The following is a 22008-nucleotide window of genomic DNA, read 5'->3' on the forward strand; positions in this document are numbered from 1 at the left end:
TTTAGTCATAGAATTCAAAAAGATTTCCATATATGATATTGTTACACATGCTTTTAAACTAACACTTTTAGAGATAAATGATCAGAATATTAAAAAGCATGTTTAAAAATTGAGTTTCGGAAAACCAAGTGTTGATTATAAATTGCTTGTAACTCTTAGATTGACTCTCAAAATTATATATTTCCTATATTATCCTATAGGACTGTAAATAATAAAAAGAGAAAAAATAAAATTTGACCAAAATCGGGACCATGCCCCGTTAATGGTTAATGAAAAGCCTTTAAGGAAGAAACTAGTACATATGTATTATGTCTCTGACCTATAATCGAAGCAAGTGGTTATTAAAAAGCCTTAAGGGATGTTACACGTACATATACCAATATAATCGACTTACCTATAACACAGTTTATCAATGTCACTTGACACCTCTATGTTACTACATATACCCGTCGGAAACGAGGATTTATGGTCGGTATAATCAGTTTTTTTTAGTCATTTTTATTTATTTTTAAGTAATATTTAGGGAAGAGGTTTATAATGGAGAATCGGATGGATGTTTGTTTTTTTTTTTTTGGGGGGGGGGGGGGGGGTTTGGGAGGGGGGGGGGGACTATTTTGGTAGGGAATTATTTTTTTTATACCTGACAATATCAAGATCGTATATCATCCATGTACTGAACAATTATATTTTGCGCCGTGAAACAACAATGCTGAAAAAATCAAATTATTTTCATTTCGTTTTATCTATTGTGATTTGATCTTTTGACAAAAATGCGTATGATCGATACATTAACCAAATGAATACGGTAGCTTTTTATTTAAACGCGAAAGACTAATGTCGCCATAAAATCGCAAAAAATGCTCTAGGATATTAACATCTCTCTTTTATTTTCCAGACGGATGTAAACTAAGGAAGCTTTAAAGCAATATTAGCTGCAATTTACATGTTGAAATACTTTTTTACGAAAATTCTATTTTCTACTAAAATGACAAAAAAGTAATGGTTTTTAAATTTCCTTTAGCTATATTTTTATGGGAAAAGCCATTAAGGAGCGTTAATTGGAGCAAAATTGAATTATTGTCGTCCTGTACAAAAGTTGATCTGCTTTATATTCCTCATAAGAAAAATCTTTCTTCTGACAAAAATTAATGATATTTTTAATTTTTTCTTATCATAAAAGTTTAAGCTACATGCAGACTTATCGTACTAGCAGGTCTTTGCAGTAAAATAAAATTAAAATTCTAAAAAATACAGCTCATAGTGCTTTAATAGAATTTTGATGATCGCGATTGTATCTCCTCGGGATTTGATTAAAAATGGTTGAACCGCAAAAAATTAAAATCAAACTGATTAAAATCAGATCCTTAGATCCGCTTACATACATCGCTACACAAGGACAAGGAACGAATCGAGGATCTGATTTTTAATCATATTGAATTGAAAATTCACGTAAAATAAAGAATATGCAGTAACTTAAAAAAAGATCATTCAAAAATTTCAAAGGCATGTACGTTTTTGTAGATTAACTAATCCGGCGATGAAAGACCTGATGAAGTATGTAATGATATCCACTGTGATATCATGCATGATGATGAATACTGTTGCCATGACAACAAACAACCGTGTCCTTCTTGGTGGTGTGTTGGTGGCTTCGGCTCTTGCTGCGTCTAATTGTAAGTACATGTACGACATGCACATTTTAGGGACTGAAATTTTATTCACAATCCTCCTTGTCCATCAGTATATGTGCATAAAGCTGAACACCGCTAGTAAATAAGGATTGTTTGCCATATTTCCCTATCAGCACCGCTTTTCAATCAAGCCCTATATATGCCACAGACCTCTTAACAGATTTCGCTGTAGAGGTCTCGCCTGTATAGACGTTCATATTGCCCCGCCGTGTTACTTTTTTGTGATGAAATTATCAAGTTTTCCGCATTTTCTCAAACTAAGAGAGTACCAACATAAAATTAATTGGTCATTGCATTATTTACAAACATAATATGCACATAAAATAAGAATGAAATGCTTAAAAATCCAGTGACAACAAAAGGTACACAACACGTCGGCCATGAGTTTTAGATGTGCAATCCGGTGTTGTAACGAAATCGAAGGGTAAGTCTATGACTCACAGATTCATAGATAACACTCTAACCCACTGCGCTTCGCTTTTGAATACTCTTTTGGGAAAGAATAAATTTATAAAACTAAAGCCACGAATAGGTCTTCCGTTGTTGCTGCGAGTTGAAAATATATATGATTTGGTGTCAAACGATTATAATGACTTAACTTTCAGTTCTGTATTTAAATCTTTCTAAATATTTGAAGACTATGTGCAAGGTTGAAATTGTTGCGTGCTGTCAAAATTTTGTAAATAGTCGAAATTTATGGCTTTCCTTACATTTCTATAGGGCTGATATTATTTAATGATACAAGTAGACTTAGACTTTCAAAAATAATTATCAGCTATCAAAGATCAGCAGGAGAATTTATGCAAACGTGAGCGTCTAAATTTTACACCTGATGGTGCTGTTTCATAGAGACACCGCTATGTAACGTGAAATTAAATAACCTTAGTTACAGAAATGAACATTACTTCTCTTGACGATGCAATAATATGCAGAATCCTTGTGTTTATATCAGTTTTTTCTCCTTTATCAGATCAAAAGTAATTCTCTTGGAGAAAATTTACGTATTTATTTTGATAAAGAAAACAGGAGAAAAATCTATAAAAATAGGCGAAAAATCATGGTGTTACGGTTTTTATTTTCTGTCAATTTAATCAAATGTGACAAAGGAGCATATTCGGGCGGATTTTTCGGGTAACATGTACATGAAATAAATTTGATGCACGTTCCATGTTTATGTTTTGTTTATTATTTTTATTTTATTTTTTGTACTCCTCTGTTGTATCATAAAAATATATCAAGAAATTACGTACATGTCACAAGCAATCTTGTGTCTTCTCAATGACATGTGTCAATTTGAATCTAAATGATTTCTAAGTGGTAAGGTTTTCAAAGCTTTTGAATGGTTTTGATAATGAATTCCTACAGTTCTAAATTTGAGGTTAAAAATACAAATAAATAAGAGGATGTAGCAAAAGCCATACAGGCATTATTTCTTTTGTTTTAGACTATTTCAGAGTTAAAAAATAAAATATTCTGAGTTTTAGTTAGCCCACTAACTAAATTGAGTAAAACTTCAATTGCGCTTGCGTAAATTGGAATTCTGGAAGGAATTAGACAGTCTGGTTTAGTGAAATTCGAAGAAGTATGAAACTGATCAGTTTCTTTGTCAAACTGTGCATAAATGTATTGAAAGACTGTCAATGGGTACCGTCTGTAGCCACGGTCCGGAATCCGTATGTGCAGTCATACATTGTATGTACATCGCTACACGTTTACCTCCTCACCTACAGCTATACAAGAAAGGGTGCAACCGTCATGTACACGTGCATATTATTACAATTCTGGAAACTATCTATCTTGCATTTTAATAGATTGGGTATTCTTTGTTGACCTAAAATTAGTATTCCACTTTAACCTTGTAAGTAAATTATGTTGCATTACAACGTAAATTAAGTTGCATTACCACCTCATTTCACAGACTTCAATAAAAAGTTTTTTTTATCAATTTTCATATACATGTAATTAGCAATAAATAAAATCCCCAAACACACATATCTATCTCACTTAAGTGTAACTTAGAGAAGCGCAGATATTTTTCGGAGGCAGGTATGTCGCTATATTATAGTCTGTAAGTCAAGTGAACTATCATGGTTTTTCAAAGAAATTAGAAATCTGTCGACACTTGCAGTACTTTGATGATTTCTATGGCGACTGACTGCATAGCATAATGTAGTCGTATTTCATAACTTCTAATCCCAAGAACAAATTTCCTTTGACATAAAACTTTTAATTATAATATATTATATTTATTCTGTTTATAACTATAAAAGTTTAGCGTGTTCAACAGGTTAATTTATTAGCCACATTCTAAGATTACGATCTCTCACCTTTAATGTGAAAATGATTGACTTCGATTAATAGCCTTATTGTTTAACAATTGACCACTGTAGTAAAAGCACCCTTCCAACTGTTAATCAAATACAAAACAATTCATGATCTGTAGCCATAAATAACCTGGGGCTATATATGTTCTAAGCTGTGTGCGCTGAAGCGACACAAGATTATCGGTCGCACGTGGCGATTGAATTAACACAGACTGACCAAATAAGCAAACGTGTGGGAAAGTGAAACACGTTAAGGAGAAAAAGTTACACGTGAAAAGAAGTAATCAAAAAATGATTTTCGACAGATCTGGATATCTTTTCGCCAATTTTAAAAAAAAAAACCAGCGCGAGCACTTGGCAGCGGGGCGGGGGGAGGACAACACAGCAATGAATTTGATTTCACAATGAAACGATCGACCATTTTAAAAACAGTACAGACGTTATCAATATGTGACCGATAGAATCTAAACAAAACTTGTTTAAAAACTTAGTATTCTTTAAAATAATCACCGTATGTCTTAATTCAGGACACTCTTTTATCGTGCCAGCACCTACCGCAAACATGTAACATGGAACTTTGTTTATAATTTGATTTGATTTTTTAACTACCTTTTACGCTATCGTATAAATTAATGCTAAATCAAATGTACAAGTAAAATAAATTTATCTTTCATCTTAAACCAATGTAATAGTTGGAAGCACAATAAAAAAAATAGTTGTGTTCGTACAAAATATAAAAACATGTAGAAGCACACGAACCTACCGCGGATCACTTATCCACTCGCGCGGGATCTCCTCGGCCATGTGCGAGGGATGGTCATCATTTAAAGGTTTAATTTATGTGGTTTTTTGTTGATTTAAAACATTATTTGTACAGTTTTAAAAACATTTTAGACTTACAAACCAACCATTAATTTATGTCTGACAAGTGCTTCCGATTTGGATAATATCGCTTAAATTTATTAATTTTCAGAGCGACTTCTTATTTTACACTCCAATGTTTAATTGAATAAATACAAGATGAACAAACTTTTATAACATGAAATTAATTAAAAAGAGTTCTTGTATTTACGGCTATATAAACTCAAACACGTTCTTATACATGCAAGTGTGCGAATCTTGTGAATTAGATAACCGCTTACCGCTAGGTAGTGGAGCCGTGGCTGATCTCCTCGGCCGTGGACGAAGGATAGATTACGTAAAGGTACAACACACACGAACAGCTCAGAACCCAGAGAGATTTGAAAAGTTTGCAGTAAAATAACTAAAAATTATCAAATAGAAGTTCTTTTTTTTTAATTAAACCCCACAATTGATCTATGTCCGATATTGCTTTAGATTGAGAATGGCATTGCTTTTATTAATTAACTGAACGATTTCTTAAATGACACCCTATCGTTTAATCCAACAGAAGAATAATAAACCTTTATGTGTAATCAAAACTAAAACTATTCTTGAGTTCGCGGCTAAATAAACTCATAAATGAGGGTGTCTTGCCACTTAGCTAAAATTCTGAATTTTTTTAATGGGTGACTAATTTTAGCTAAGTTGGAATGGTACACAGGTAAGGGAGTCAAGAACAAAGGAAATTAATTACAGGTGAATTATAGTCTGTTCAATTATTGACCTTAAGTGAATTTTTAATTAAATATTTACATTTTCCAGTGTATTTGCCTGTGATAACACTACGTATCGATTTTGTACTATATAACCAATAACTTCAAACGACGCGAAATTGAGGCGCCAGCGGGGTTTGCTTATCTATATTTAAATATTTAATTGTACGAAAGCTTAAACTTATATAAATATAAGTAATAAGGAATCATTATTTGAATATTATGATAATTTCGGTCGAGTATTATGAGGTGATAATTTCGGTCGGGGCGTGATCGAAATAATCATAAAGCCCTTCGGGCTTTAATGGATTTGATCACGCCCCGAGCGAAATTATCACCTCATAATACTCAGATAAAAAAAAATAGCAGCCAATTTTTAAGATTATGTTTAAAATAGAAAAAATAGTTAATTAGATACTTGTAATATAAGTAAATTTTAATAATTTAAAGGGTTTTTTTTCTATGATTAATTTTAGGATAGCTTAATTTTATTATATGTAAAATTACTCATTATTCATCGAACATTAGTTTGATTGAAGTTTAATATTCCTAACTTTTAATAGGTAAATCTCTCAATTATAAATGAAACAAGTTACATGTAACTATGATCTATTTAAGCCTTCAATTTCTGCGGTGTGTTGTTTATTTAAGCAAATGCTTGCTAGGCCTATTTATTTGTTTTATTTTTATTTATTTTTTTAATTTTATTTATTTATTTTTTTTTAATTCTATTTAATATATCCAATTTATAAATATTAAACTTTTGAATAATTGATAGAACTCAAATCTAAATTTTTATAACACTGAAATCCAGATTGTCAAGATTATATGACTATATATCACAGGTGATTTTTTACAGATAGTTCACACCTAAAACAGACGATACCCAGTGCTCACTCAGGTGTGAAAATCACAATTTTAGCTAGATGGGAAAAAGAATTTCAGAATTCTAGCTACGTGGGAATAAACTTATATGAGAGACGCAACTCTCGTGTATTAGATAACCGCTGACCGCTAGGTAGTCCAGCCGCGACCATGGCGGCCGGTTTCTCTTGACCGCGGGCGAGGAATAGCTTACGTAATGGTACACACACATACACAGCTCTGATTCAAGGTAGATTTTAAATGATATGCATGCAGTATGATTACTAAAATGTAATACATAGATTTTTTTAAAATCCGTTTTTTGTGTTTTACTTGAAAACAAAAAGAATGTTTTGTTTTCCAATTATTGTTCTAGGATTGTGCACTATAAGAACTTAGAATAACTACTTAAACTCCTTAAAAAAAGCATGTATTTCAAAAAAATAATTTTTTTCTTATGAATTAAAGCCTCCTGTATAAACCAGCATACTTTCTGAGGTAACTTTATGTTAGTTGTACGCACATGGACTTTCGTTAACTTGCCAAATGAAAACAGGTTCATGTTAACATACATGTATAAAGCTTTTTACACTCATACTACACAAATCACGAACAAAATAACATTGTAACGACCTTTATGAGATACCAACAAACAACTTTTCCAGCGACAGCTATATCGAAATTCTAACCGTTTTTGAGTTATTAAGCAAAGAAATTCAAGGGCTTTTGGCCCTTAATTTCAGGGACCAGCCCTTTATTATTGGTGTCAAATGAAAACCCTTGATAATCTGCACAACTTTTATTCTACATGTTTTAACAAAATATTTTTCGTTTAAAATAAACAGGAAAATATGTCTAAATTTTACCACTTTTTTTCTGACCCCAAACTTTTTCTTCATAAAAAACGTAATCCAAAAACAAAATCCGATGTTCACAACAACAATGTCTCTGTAATTCAAATTCATTGGAATCCTATTCCCTGCTATCTTAGTCTCGGAGCCTTTGTCTGGAAACCAAAGAACCTAAATTTTTTTATAAAGGGGAATTACTCATAAACAAAAGAGAATATTAAAATTTATTAAAATAGTGTTTTGTAAAGTCTATAAGCCCTGAACATTTGAGCAACAATCGTTCAGATATCACGCACGATATCAAGACTCAAAGTTCGCGCCTAGGAAGGAAAAAAACTAGATTCGATATTGTTGCAAGCAACGAGTGCGTCTTCCGTCCGTTTTTTTTTTTTTTTGTTTTTTTTTTGGTTTTTTTTTTTTGTTTTTTTAGTAGATAAGACGACATTTAGGACGAAATTGCTTATTTACGCAAAAAGATAGAAAAAAAAATTTCGGCACTCGTGACGGCCGACATTTTCTTTACCGAGGTGACCAGTAAAACGGTAGATCTATCATCTCTGAAAATTTCAGCCCTATATCTTTACTCGTTTTTGAGAAACGTCGTAGACAAAATTGATTTTGAAAAATTGTTTAACGACAAAAACTTCCGACCGGAAGTGTATTTTTTAAAATTGAAAAGAATTCTTCAATTTCAGATAAAAACACATTCTAAAAATTTGAACAATATCGAACCAGCCATCTCCGAGAAATCATCTGCACAAAATCGGTAAGAAACAAAAAAGAATAATAAGACTAGATTCGATCTCGTTGCGAGCAACGAGTGGGTCTTCCGTTCAATAATTTATTTTTACATGATTTAATTTTTTTTTTAAATTTTCAAAAAATTTAAAATTCATCCAATCATTTCGAGAAAGATGTCATTAGACGCAGAATTCTAAGCGCAACTTAGATATCATGATTAAAAATTATTCTGATGTCATTTAAACATGATTTAATTAAATTTTAAAAAAAATTTAAAAATTTAAAATTCATCCAATCATTTTGAGAAAGATGTCATTAGACGCAGAATTCAAAGCGGAACTTAGATATTATGTTTAAAAATAAGTATGATGTCATTTAAACACGATTTAATTAAATTGAAAATTTTCATAAAATTAAAAATCATCAAATCAATTTGACAAAGATGTCATTAGACGCAGAATTGTAAGCGCAACTTACATGTCATGTTTTAAAATTATTCTGATGTTATTTAAACACGATTTAATTAAATTTTATTTTTTTTTTAATTTAAAATTCATCAAATCAATTCAACAAAGATGTCATCAGACGCAGAATTGTAAGCGCAACTTAGTAATTATGTTTGGAATTTAGTCTGAGTTCATTTAAACGCGATTTAAATGAAATTAATTTTTTTGAAAAATTATAAATTCATCCAACAAAGATGTCATTAGACGCAAATTTATAAGCACAACTTAGAAATCACGTTTTAAAATTAGTCTGAGGTCATTTTAAAGCGATTTAAATGAGTTTAAAAAATTTAAGTTCATTCGATCAATTCGAGAAAGATGTCATCAGACGCAGACTTGTAAGCGCAACTTAGATATCATGTTTAAAAATTAATCCGAGGTCATTTAAATGCGATTTAAATGAGTTTAAAAAATTTTTAAAATCTAATATTCATCCAATCAATTCGGGAGGGAAGTCATCACACGCAGAATTATAAGCGTAACATAAATAATATGTTTTGAAATTAGTCTGAGGTCATTTAAACACGAATTAATTAAATTTAAAATTTTAAAATAATTTAAAAATCATCTAATCAATTCGAGAAAGATGTCATTAGAGGCAGAATTGTAAGCACAACTTAAATATTACATTTAAAAATTAGTCTGAGGTCAATTTATTAAGATTTAATCAAATTTAATTTTTTTTTTTTAATTTAAAATTTATCCAATCAATTCGAAAAAGATGTCATCAGACGCAGAATTGTAAGCGCAACTTGGATATCATGTTTTAAAATTAGTCTGAGATCATTTTAACACGATTTAATTAAATTTTAAATTTTTAAAAAAAATTGAATTTCATTCAATTTATTCGAGAAAGATTTCATTGGACACCAAATTGTAAGCGCACCTTAGATATTATGCTTTAAAATTAGTCTAAGTTCATTTTATTACGAATTAATTAAATTTAAAATTTTCAAAAAATTTAAATTTCATCCCATCAATTTGAAAAAGATTTTATTAGACGCAAAATTAAAGTGCAACTTAGATAATATGTTTTAAAATTAGTCTGAGGTCATTATAACACATTTAATATGAGTTTTACAATTTAGCTTCCCTACTCGGAATTTCCGGACAATGATTTTCCTCGTGAGGCTAGATGTTCATGTCATCTATCATTTCTGAAAATTTCCGCTTCTTATCTTTGCTTGTTTCTGGGGAAATGTGTGGACAAAGAGTATTCGTCAAAAAGTGTCCTATATTTTGACCCCAGCTAGTTTCCATACTCGGAATTTTCGGACAATGATTTTCCTCGTGAGGCTAGATGTTTATGTCATCTATCACTTCTAAAAATTTCAGCTTCCTATCTTTGCTCGTTTTTGAGGAAATGTGTGGACAAGGAGTATTCATCAAAAACGTGTCCTATTTTTTGACCCCAGATAGCTTCCGTACCCGGAATTTCCAGACAATGATTTTCCTCGTGAGGCTAGATGTTTATGTCATCTATCATTTCTGAAAATTTCAGCTTCCTATCTTTGTGCGTTTTTGAGAAAATGTGTGGACAAGAACTTTTTTAAAAGTGACAAAATGGCGGATAAGTGTTAACCGGAAGTGATTTTTACAAAATAAAAAAAGCGTATCAGCATTAGATAATAATAGATTGATGCTGAAAATTTGACAAAAATCGGACCACCCATCTCCGAGAGATCTTCTGCACAAAAATTGTAAAGAAAAAAAAAAGTGAAAAAGAAACATTACAATAATAGAAGGGTCTTACGCTGAAGACGGAAGACCCTAAAAAGTGAAAAAAAAACCAATAGAATAATAGAGGGTCTTCCGCTGAAGAAAAATAAGAATAATCTTAACCAACATAATTATAGTAAGGTCTTCCGTTGGAACAGAAGACCTTAAATAAACTTGATTTTTTTTGTTAATTTCGATCGGAAGTATGTTACAATATGGATACCATACAACCTTAACACAAGCGTAGATATGGGGTACCCTATATCCAAGATATTTGACTTTCTAAATTACTTAATTACTTTTCACTGTGCTCTAACAGGTCGAGGAAACTATTTTATGTGACGTCGGAATAAATCTACATATTAAATGAGGCAACGACGTAATCGACAAACTGACCAATCAACTGAATGACATTCCTGGATTGCTACAAAAAATACTACATTTAAAAAATGCGACTTTTTTAATTGCTTTTATTTAATTTTTTTCAAGCATTTTGCGCACTTAAAACAATATTTACACTATCTCAAACTATTTTCATGCTCACATTTTTACAAACACCCATTTTACAATGGTAAAAATTTGGGTTCATCAACTGCATTGTATAAGTCTATTTGTTGACAAAAGCCTTAAATTACTGCCAGCACTGATTTTTAAGTGAAGACAGATTTCACCTGATTTCCTGGTCCTAAGCATTCGACTCGGAGGTGTTCTTACAGTGTCAGGCATTCAAAACCTCATGTGGCCACTTAAAGGGACTTGGACACGATTTGACTTAAAATTTTCAAATTTTATTTTTCCATTTTCAATGTTTATATTTATAAATATAGAAGTTTATAATGCTATGTCAAAATTTGAAAGTCAAATATCAAGTTATAAGCAAGATACGGAGTTCTTATTTCTTTGTTTTGTAAACAAAACTCGAATATTGTCATTTTTACATATGTGTTGTATCGGTGCAAGATTCAATCAAATGTATCTTTCTTTTGTTGATAATAGTATTAATGAAGATACTGAATTAGTTTAAATTGTTTTTACATGTCATTTTGTCAGAAATGGTAATTCTCTACATTACATTTTTTTGTAAACAACTATAAGACTCGAGCTTTGTTAACTTAACAACCAATTCTGACTTCTGTATCTCGCTTGTAACTTGACTTAATTAAACATTCAATATTTTGGTCCATCATTTAAAATGCACTAGTAAACCATTTTATACATAAAAAATTAAAATAAAATTTTTGATCTTAAATCGTGTCCAAATCCCTATAAAGCCTAAGTGTAAATGGTTACGAGATGCGTGTTTGGTGCGTACTCTTGATATCAATCCATGTATTCTTTTAGACAGTACTTACAGTTAGTGTATGCATCTACTCGGACTTATGGCATTCCATTAGAGCGAGTATATACAAAGATGACACATACTACTTATATATGCATGCACATATGTACAATGATCAATGTACATGTGCATTGATTATTACTGTTGTGTTAAATAAATGTCATACAACAATAAACATGTATCAAAATGAATTCATTTTTAAATTCTAGTCAACAAATAGCACTACAACAGCGAAAAACACAAAATTTACGAAAATTAAAAACTAAAATATTCAAAGACTTTATGAGAGGTATTTCGAAGTACTATTTCACATGGAAAATCGGCAATGTTTGTAAATGTGAGCATGAAAAATCTTAATAAGTACCTAATGTTTGCAATTTTTACAAAACATTGAAAGTTTTTATAAATTGACGTTCCCGCAGTCATTTAAAATCCAGTCGTCAGTTGGTCTAAATGTTTACCTTTTTACAATAAACACGTAGTAAATCACATGTGTTGCTTTTTATTCACTCATTGGACAGTTGTTCGCGGTACGCATCGCTCTGCGCAATGACAACAATATCCATATAAGGTAGTTTCCCCGACTTGTTTAAGTTAAAGGGGCATGGTCACGATTTTGGTCGAATTTTATTTTTCTGTTTTTATTATTTGCAATGCTTTAGGAATGCATTTCTAATGATCAAATTAAATTTGGGTGCCAGTCATAGAGTTTTTAGCAAGATACGGGGCTCACAATTCTTCGTCACGTAAACAAGGTTCGTGCCCTGTTTTTGTTAACATAGGTTCAATATACCAGTAAAAAATATTTTTAAAGCTGGTTTGTCTATCTTATTATTCATTTAAAGCATAAATAAACAGTTCCTAACGATTAACACATTTATTTTAGATCTAAAACTGGAATTTTCACTTCAACATTCGAAATGTAAACAAACGCTTTGTTTACATAGCGAAGAATTGTAAGCTTTGTAACTCGCTTATAAGTCATTAAATGACACTAAAATTTTGGTTGTCTATTAAGAATGCCTTACTCAAGCATTGTAAACATTAAAATCGAAAAAAATAATTTTTGACCAAAATCGTGACCATGCCCCTTTTAAGTCACTGAGCTTGTTATGAAACTGGTGTGTATAGTTCTTCATGTCTGTAGCGAATACTTCCACCAGTCATGAGTCACTAACAAACAGTGTGTGGCCGTCACACATCTGTGCTGAAACAAAGCCTACACTAGTGCGATCAGAAATATGATATAGGTATTGTATAATAATTCCATCATAAAAAAGGAAAAGCAACACACACACTTAATACACAATGAATGATTAAAAGAGATTGTGAGATAACTAACGAACAGGAATCACGAAAGCAATATTATTATTGTTATAATACGTATATGGCATGTCAAACGTTGCAATATTCGATCTTTTCGATTTGTATCGTATAATTCTTAAGTTAAACAAGACTTACCTGAAAGGTTTGATGAAATTTCTTCAACCTATAAGGGTGGCGACGGATCAACTGTCAGTTTTTTCCCGTGGGTGGGTGTGTTTCTAATATACTGGAAAGCATTTGATCACCCCACTTAAGATTTTTTTTCATCTCCCAATAGGGTGCCTCAGCCTCAAATGAGACGCTAGAGTTCATATATATCTTGACCTTGTAGCCATGTCCAGTCCAAATCATTGTCGGGTGTAGTGTTTTATATCTTAATGGAAAGTTCCCGATATTTTGGAACCAACTTTGTTTCCCTTCAAGATGTCCTCTACAACTTTTCCGAGGTCGACCCCGAATAAGTTATCCATCACGGGATGACCCTTGCAACAAAATTCTTCTCGTTTTTTGTTCGACTGAAGTAAAGGTTTTCCCGTGGGTGGGTGTGTTTCTAATATACTTGAAAGCATTTGATCACCCCACTTAAGATTTTTTTTCATCTCCCAATAGGGTGCCTCAGCCTCAAATGAGACGCTAGAGTTCATATATATCTTGACCTTGTAGCCATGTCCAGTCCAAATCATTGTCGGGTGTAGTGTTTTATATCTTAATGGAAAGTTCCCGATATTTTGGAACCAACTTTGTTTCCCTTCAAGATGTCCTCTACAACTTTTCCGAGGTCGACCCCGAATAAGTTATCCATCACGGGATGACCCTTGCAACAAAATTCTCCTCGTTTTTTGTTCGACTGAAGTAAAGGTTCTCTGCGCCGATATGACAGGTCACAATACACAAAAGTCATTAGCTTTGTCCATATTAGTTATACTATATCACTTCTTGGTGCTGATTCGCCCCCTTCTTTATTGGCCTTTAACAATAAATCTAACTGTTGAGGTTGGAGCACAATGACAATGGCTTTACATACCAGTGCATTGGACTTTTGAAAGCGGAAATCTTAGTCCTGATTTTCCTGTTCAAGTGGACCCAGACTTTACTGTTCACTTTGGCCAAGACAAAATTAGTACCGTGTTTTGGTCAGCAGTATTTTTTGAAAACGTATTTGATATTTCATCTGTTATGCTTTTTTTCATACCGTCGACTTTCGCTAACCTTTCGAAGATCGGTTTGCCAGATTTTTCAGCCGAACTTAAGCACCAGGACTTGATGTCAGATTCGCTGTTCTGCGTAGGTGTTTTGCTTGTTGAGGCCAATTTGGGTTGGGGTTGTCCTGCTCTTTTCCCTTCTCTCCACTTTTCATAGGATCACTAAACACGCGTTCTAGCATATTCTGCAATGTTTGTGTCGGTGTTAACATAGTTTTGATTTTCAGTCATTTGTTTCTAAATTGAATACGCAATTGACTTGTTTTTTCAGGTACGTTTCTTTTATTAGTTTGGTCGTTACGACCTTTGCCATTGACGGCCATTGTTTCTGAGTATTAGCTCTTGTCTCTGACTCACCTAGCTTTTGTCTCTGGGCGACTCACCACATTGGTCACCTTTAAAACAAGAATAAAAGTTCCAAAAATAATAAGTCCGTAAAATCACTAACAAGTCACAAAAATGTCAATGTAAACGCAAAATTAAACTACCACGGACAAGAGTTACCGGACATTTATTATTTTCTTAATATTGTATAATATATGAAACATTAATCAAAAAAACATTTGGTCCATTGACAGAATATACTCCTACAAAAATTGGTCTACTGAGAAATATATACTGGTATCATAGTATATTATTAACCTGTCAAAAAGGCTAAGACAAATTTCAGACACCTTAGTATTCACTAATCCAGATCCATAAAGGATAATATTTAACCAATAAAGTCCATCATTTAGATGCCATACAAAAGAGAAATTATAAAATTATGGAATACAAATAGATAAATTTCCAATATGCATGAGAAGTGGTGCTGATAATATGGAACATGTATACCATTAATTCTGGATTCAACAATAAGACCACGTCTATTTAAGTACAGGAGACTTTAATTCAATGCTTGACAACTCAACGTGTTCGAAAAAAATTGTTCTAGTTAGTACATATCATACTAGCTTACATGTCACGTAGTAGAATTTTGTACATTCACAAAGTTACCTGAGGTAAATTATAATATTCAACATGTATCAACGCTTGGTTACAATAGGGAAAGCAAAAGTATGAAGTAGCAGTTTTTTCTCATTTAAACCTTGAGCGCATGTTTGTCTATTAATCCCCCATTGACATAACTTAGATAAAACAAATATACAAAAACTGTTAAGGTGGATCACTACACCACTATTTTCTCAAATCAACAGAAAATTACTTGATTATGATAGATATCATAATACATAAGAAGTGTTTAAGTCAAATAGGCAAAAATGTGCGATTTTGGAGTAAAAATTACATTTCCAAAAATTTAATTCAGTTAACATAAACAAAAGCTCCGAGCAGATTCTGAAGCCCAATACTTTAACCACTGAGCTACGACGATATACAAACCACTCGAACGATATATACAGTTTAACAAAACATTTAAATCGCCATCTTCTGACGTAGTGTCTTAAAAAGTATAAGTGTAGGTGTAGTGAGGTACCTTAAATGCAGAACAATAGACAGACATGCGCTGACTATATACGAGGTCAGTATAAAAGTAGTCGTCCTCATTATCGTATGGAGATTCAGGAAATTTTGATGACCCCTGCCTATGAAAACAAATGCGAACTTGGTAGCAAGATACATTCATCTAACGCAATTACGTAAAGTTGTATTTTGGATGTTGACCACTTCTGCAATTTAAAGAAAAATGTTTGTTATAAAAGTTTATTTTCTCGCAAATATCGCATGTCCTTAAATGCAGTCATCCTTTAATGCACTTTGAATAATTTTTTCAAATTGCGTAATTTTTTCATTGTGAGTTGCCACAGAACACCTCTTCCTTGTTGCAATTTAATGTAGTTTGCAACTGCTAGAAAAATATTTTAAAAAAAATTAAGTCTAGGACCGACCGCTTCGTGCGATTTCGCGCATTTTAAAATCTCAATTTCAAGCGTTCTAAACAGGAATGTACGAATGCTTACTATGAAATTCGATTACATTTTTAGCTCACCTGAGCTGAAAGCTTAAGTGAGCTATTCTGATCACATTTTGTCCGTCGTCCGTCTGTCCGTCTGTCTGTCCGTCCGTCCGTCCGTCTGTAAACTTTTTACATTTTGAACTTCTTCTCTAAAACCGCTAATCCAATTTCAACCAAATTTGGCACAAAGCATTATGGGAGGGCGAATATAAATTGCAGAAATAAAAGTCCGATCTGTATTCAAAGCGGAGAAAACCTTGAAACTGTAGAAAAAGGGGGGTGCATTTTTAAAAATCTTCTTCTCAAGAACTACCGAGGCAAATTCAACGTAGTTTAGCATAAATTATCCTTATGGGAAGGAGAATATAAATTGAAAAATTAAGTGCTAATTCTGTTTCAAATCTGAGTTATTACGAAAATAATAATAAAGGAAAGGCGTGTTTCAGCTTCGCGTTCGGCATCCGGTAAAATGGGTAGGCAAAACTTGGTCTGGGCAAAACAAAAGATTGGCAGTTATTAATCTGCCAATCGCATATAAATTTCAGGATATTTGATGGACCAGTATATATGTATTCGGTGTAAATATTGTGCAAAATAATGCGTATTTGGAATTGACGATTGTCGATCTGCCCCGGCTTTTATTTTGCCACGGCCCGGGTTTGCATACCCATTTTACCAAGACTCGTATTCCATACTTCAAAACGAGGTTCTTTGTTTAAAGCAGCCATGACATTATACGAAAAAGGGTCGATCTGACTATGATGAATTTGCTTGTTGTGCAACAGTTTGCGTATGAAGGGAAATTTTTGAAACATGCAAAATATATTGGTGCCGATTTTGTGAAGTAAATTGAGGCTAAATATTTCAATGCGTTGACAAAATATGACTCAAACTTAAGCGAACTGTGCATGAGCTCTGTATCTTGCTTATAATTCTACGATTGACGCCGAAATTTTGGTTGAACATTACAAATTCTGTATGAATTAGAGTATGTTAAATACTTGTAAAACAAAATAAAAGAATGATATTCTGTATATACCTACTCTCTGGGGCCCCCTCTTTATACAATAAATAAAGTAAAATTTACATCAATTTTGATAGTTTTTCAAACACGAGTAAATAAAAACGACATCTTTAAAACAGTTTCCTTAGTTCTGACACATTTCTGTTGCGGGGATAAAGTAATTATCGCTATTCCTAAGAAAATATCACAGCGGAAAACTATCCTGGTTTGTACGCGAGGTAAATAACAGTCATTTAATTATAATAGAGAAGACAAATTAAATTTTTGAATGTTTTAAATTTGAGGAATTGAGCACATTGAGGTACAATTTTCTTCTTCACATCTATACATGTAGTATTTTTCAAATTAAATACAATAATTATTATATTTTTAAAAAAAAATACAATAACTAGTAAGTAGTTGATGAAAAAAATGTACCTATATGCTCTATGCTCTCATTTACTTTGATCGCTTTACAAGGGGGGGGGACGAATATATATAGGGAATTGGAAGTTAACAACTTAACAGTGTACACCTACCAAATGTTTAGTTTTATATCTTGCGTAGGATTTTCTTATTCTGGTAAAAAATAGTATCTCATGAAGGTACAATGTCAAAGATTACGTGTATGCAAAACTAAGTGTAAAAATGACAATATTTATTTTTTGTTATTCTACCGAGGGACCATATTGCACAATATCTTTTGAACGCCCATTGTTGCTCAGGTGAGCGATGTGGCCCCATGGGCCTCTTGTTATTTTTCATTTAGATGGGGACTACATCTTTAGTCCACTAGAGTTGGCAACATTGACGACTGTTGTTCTTGTATTGAACTTCCCCAGAAAAGGTAATGGGTTTAATTAAAATACTAGCTTGGTGAAAGTAAAAAAAAAACTATCTTAAAAGATTAAAACTCATGTTAGTTTCTCCATGTTTATTTTTATGTAAATGTTACTCCCTAATTTTATGTTTTGTTATTTTATTTCCATCCATCAAACTTCAGTAGTCCAGAGAGAGAGAGAGTATTATCCGAAAATTTTGGAATATAAAAGGCTACTCTGCTACTTTTTATTTTTTTTAACTGCTCTACATTTTTAAGACAAAATCATACATTTGCTTCGATGCAATGATTACAGAATCCTCAGAATCCTGCACGGCACCGGGGTATACGGCTGACACCGTGTTGGGATGCTATCGTCTGTATATTAATGAACCTAAGAGCAATACTGACGCCAGACAACAGTGTGCTAATGATGGAGGACGGCTCCTGTTACTGAACTCCGAAGCCGAGTATGACAGAGTGAAATCCTTAATTGGTAAACATTTTCTTAACAAAACTGATTCTTTGGTAATTAACACAAGCTTAAAAATAAAACCTAGCAAATATTATAGAAAAAATACATAACCTGCATTAGCCAGTTATGCACACGTACCATGATATATTTACATTCACCAAGTTTGATTTCCTCTATTTCTTACGGAAATTAATTGCAATTCATAGCTGTGTATAAACTAACAGGACTGAAATATACACGCCCCGTTTAATGATTGGTCGAAACCTTGAGCAACTTTTAAAAAATCACGGACTGCACGAAGTGGTCATGATGATGTCAGACTCAAACGCCCAGAAAAGACGAGTATGCTGTTTCTTTTACCTGACGTAGTTTTGAAATTATCGGTAATTTAGTTAATTTTTCTTTCTCTTACAATCAATTCGTCAAGTTCTTGAAAGAAAGACGTAAAAATAAAGTAATAAAATGCTTTGTTTGATGATGCATGCGGGTTTTGAAAGTAGCGATCATTGCAAAAATAAAATTGACATTACCCGCTTACGCAGGCGGGTTATGTATTTTTTGTGCTATGTCACAATATATATATATATATATATATATATATATATATATATATATATATATATATATATATATATATATATATATATATATATATATATATATATAAAAGGTCAGCCGATGCAAGTCTGCGGAGTCCTTGATCTCAATGTACATGTAGCTTTAGATTTTATGGAAATTTACACAAAATTTACAGAAGAAGATATCAACGATCGGTGTATAAATCATTTGCTACTCTAACATTAACTTATCTAAGCAATTGCATTTTAAATTCAAGAAATGCGTAATAACACGCGCCCTCGAGCTCTTTGTTTCACTGGATTGCGTTATTTCAGTCCGTTCAGTTAGAGCTGTATGAATTTAAGTCACAAAGGGAAAAAAACACAGTGGATGTAAAATGTAATTAAATGCTTCCTTTGGTGTTCCATGCGGGGTAAGAAGGTGGCGACATTGCACAAAAGAATGTTTCCACCAATCGATAAAAAGGGCTTGTAGCTATTGATTTCAGTTGATCTTGTCAATTTCCACAGAGCTCTGAATTACAATCAATTTCCGTAAGAAATAGAGGTAATTATGCTTTGTAAATGTAAACATATATCTATTAACTCGTCTTAGAAATCAGTTTGTTCTTGCAATCGAAATTCAGTATTTATCTCAAAGATGGCACTTGCTCATTCAACTTTAGTGAACAGCTTGATATGCAGCCTGAATTAACATTTTGCCCATATTTATTTACGAAATGGTGAACGATTTAGTTAAAAGTTTAATATTTAAAAAAAAAAAAGGTTTTATTGTGTACTTCCACACGTACAAACACTCGTATGAATTTTTATTGGGGGGGGGGGTAAGTTTAAATTCAAGTTATTTTTTTGTTTTGTGTTATAATTTCTGGGGTATTTCTGTAATTCCCTTTTGCGTAGAACTATTTTGATTCATTGAGCATTACATGATGTTTTTATTAAGGAAAATGCCATATATTTAAGATTTAAAAATTGAATCAATTTTCTAAATCTTTATACAAAGTTCTTTTTTTAAGGACATCAATCTAACACGACCAGTTATAATTAATATTAATTTTAATTCCTTTCAGATGAAAATTCGCTCTCCGGCGTTTGGCTTCAGGGATTGAAAAGTTCCACTTCCTCGCCATGGTTAGCTGACAATGGCGACCCTCTTCCTTACCTAGGCCCAAATTATATAGATTATCCTCCACCTCCGACATTAGGATTCTTCCAGAATTCGCGAGGAGAGACTGGTGGAGAAGAAATAACATCTCCGGCTCCTTTTTTTTGTGAAATTTGATATTCTAAACAATTTTGAGAAATTAAATGAATTGTGGCGTTGGTTTTAATCGTAGGATACTTTGTGACAGCGACAGGAATGGTTACTTACGCATTGAATCATTTTTTGTTTGAAGGATACTGTCTCATAACTGCAGCGGTGTGTGCTAACAAATTGAGTAACGCGCGTAAGCATCGCTGCAGTTATGAGACTGTATCTTTCATTAATCAGGATTTAATGCTTATATTTACATTTTTTTAATTTCTTGTCTTGTCTGTTAATGTGATTAATACCTTAAAATTCCTATATTATCCTAAGGGAAGTTCATATTAATAGAATAGCCATTGTAACAGCCACAAGCGTGAACTTTGATTTTCGCTTTTGACGTTGCACTTTACAGCGGTGTGTGCATACAAATTGAGTAACGCGCGTTTTTTAACTTACGTTATCCCAAGGTTAGTTCAAAGCGTGAACTTTGATTTTCGCTTGTGACGTTGCAGTTTACAGCGTTCAACGTTTGTGACTTCATAATAAATCTCGTCATTTTAACCTTTGAGTACCCTGTGTGCATTGCTAAAGCATTGAATGATTTATTTTTGGCGTCGTCTTGTAGATAACTGCCGTCAGGCGAGCAGACAAATTGAATAACGCGCGTTTACGCGTTATGATTATTTAATCATGTAAATGCTTCCCTTTCTGATGAAATCAATTATTTACTTAAATAAATCGATACAAATTGCAGATCACGGAGGGAGTAATTAAGGGAAAGGTACATTTATGAATTCTGTTGAAAATATATAAAAGTAAGTCAATTTCACTCAAAGTTTGTCAAAACTTTCTAGTACTACAAGATAATGTTATAATCAATTTATCAAACATCATAAAGTAAATTGCCTTTATCCCATTTATAATAAGATAAAAAATTCAATTAATAAATATGCAATCATGTAACTAGCTAGCATTGCAGTAAAAAATACCCTGCGTAAAAGTGTTCTCTAAATTTGTTCTGCAGTTCTAAAGAAAGAATCTTTGTGTATATGGTTACATCTCTCATTAATTTATTTAAAAAATTATCCACACAAGGTGAGTTTAGGTACGTAGATTTTTACCCTGTAGATTATCCATACAAGTGAAAGTTACCATCATGGTAACTACAGCAACAGACGCATGCCAAAAGTAAAGATAATTCCAAGATGGCGGCTGTACCGAGACGTGAAGCGAATGGGACTTTTTATTCCACCTCAAACTGTAAATAAAAGTTTAAATGACCTACATAATACTCTGTTATGTCTCCTCTTGCCTTCTTGCCTTAATTACAGTTTGGATGCGTTTTGGGATTGAATTTAAAAGATTTCTAATGAAATTCACGTCGACCTCCATCCAGATGTTCCAATGATCTCTTCTAGCACCGCAACACCTGTGATATTTTGACCTTGTTTTTGCATTTCAATTTTTAGTTTTCGCCACATGTTTTCTATTAAGATCTGGACTTTGGACTGGCCATTCCATACAATTAATTTGGTTTTGATTGATATATTCTTTAACAATTCGGGCTCGATGGGCAGGAGCATTGTCATCTTGGTATATGTAGTCATTATTTGGGAAATGGCGAGCAATAAATGGCCAGACGTTGTTTTCAATTATATCGATATATTTTGCAGCTTTGATGTTACCATTTACAATTGTTATGGTTCCCATACCTTCATAGGTAATACACCCTCATATCATTAAACTCATG

At 32.5% G+C, this 22008-nt stretch overlaps 1 protein-coding gene across 1 annotated transcript; it reads left to right on the forward strand.

Annotated features, from left to right (window-relative positions):
- Positions 1–367: 367 nt before the first annotated feature.
- On the forward strand, positions 368–21511 carry LOC128175345 (uncharacterized). The gene is made up of 5 exons (XM_052840887.1): positions 368–468; positions 1522–1673; positions 17906–17983; positions 18273–18452; positions 20080–21511. Exons 2-5 carry the CDS (start codon positions 1538–1540, stop codon positions 20289–20291), a joined length of 606 nt encoding a protein of 201 aa, XP_052696847.1. The 5' UTR covers positions 368–468; positions 1522–1537; the 3' UTR covers positions 20292–21511.
- Positions 21512–22008: the final 497 nt, after the last annotated feature.

This window comes from Crassostrea angulata, chromosome 3, assembly GCF_025612915.1.
Source record: "Crassostrea angulata isolate pt1a10 chromosome 3, ASM2561291v2, whole genome shotgun sequence".
In the NCBI taxonomy this organism is placed as follows: Eukaryota; Metazoa; Mollusca; class Bivalvia; order Ostreida; family Ostreidae; genus Magallana; species Magallana angulata.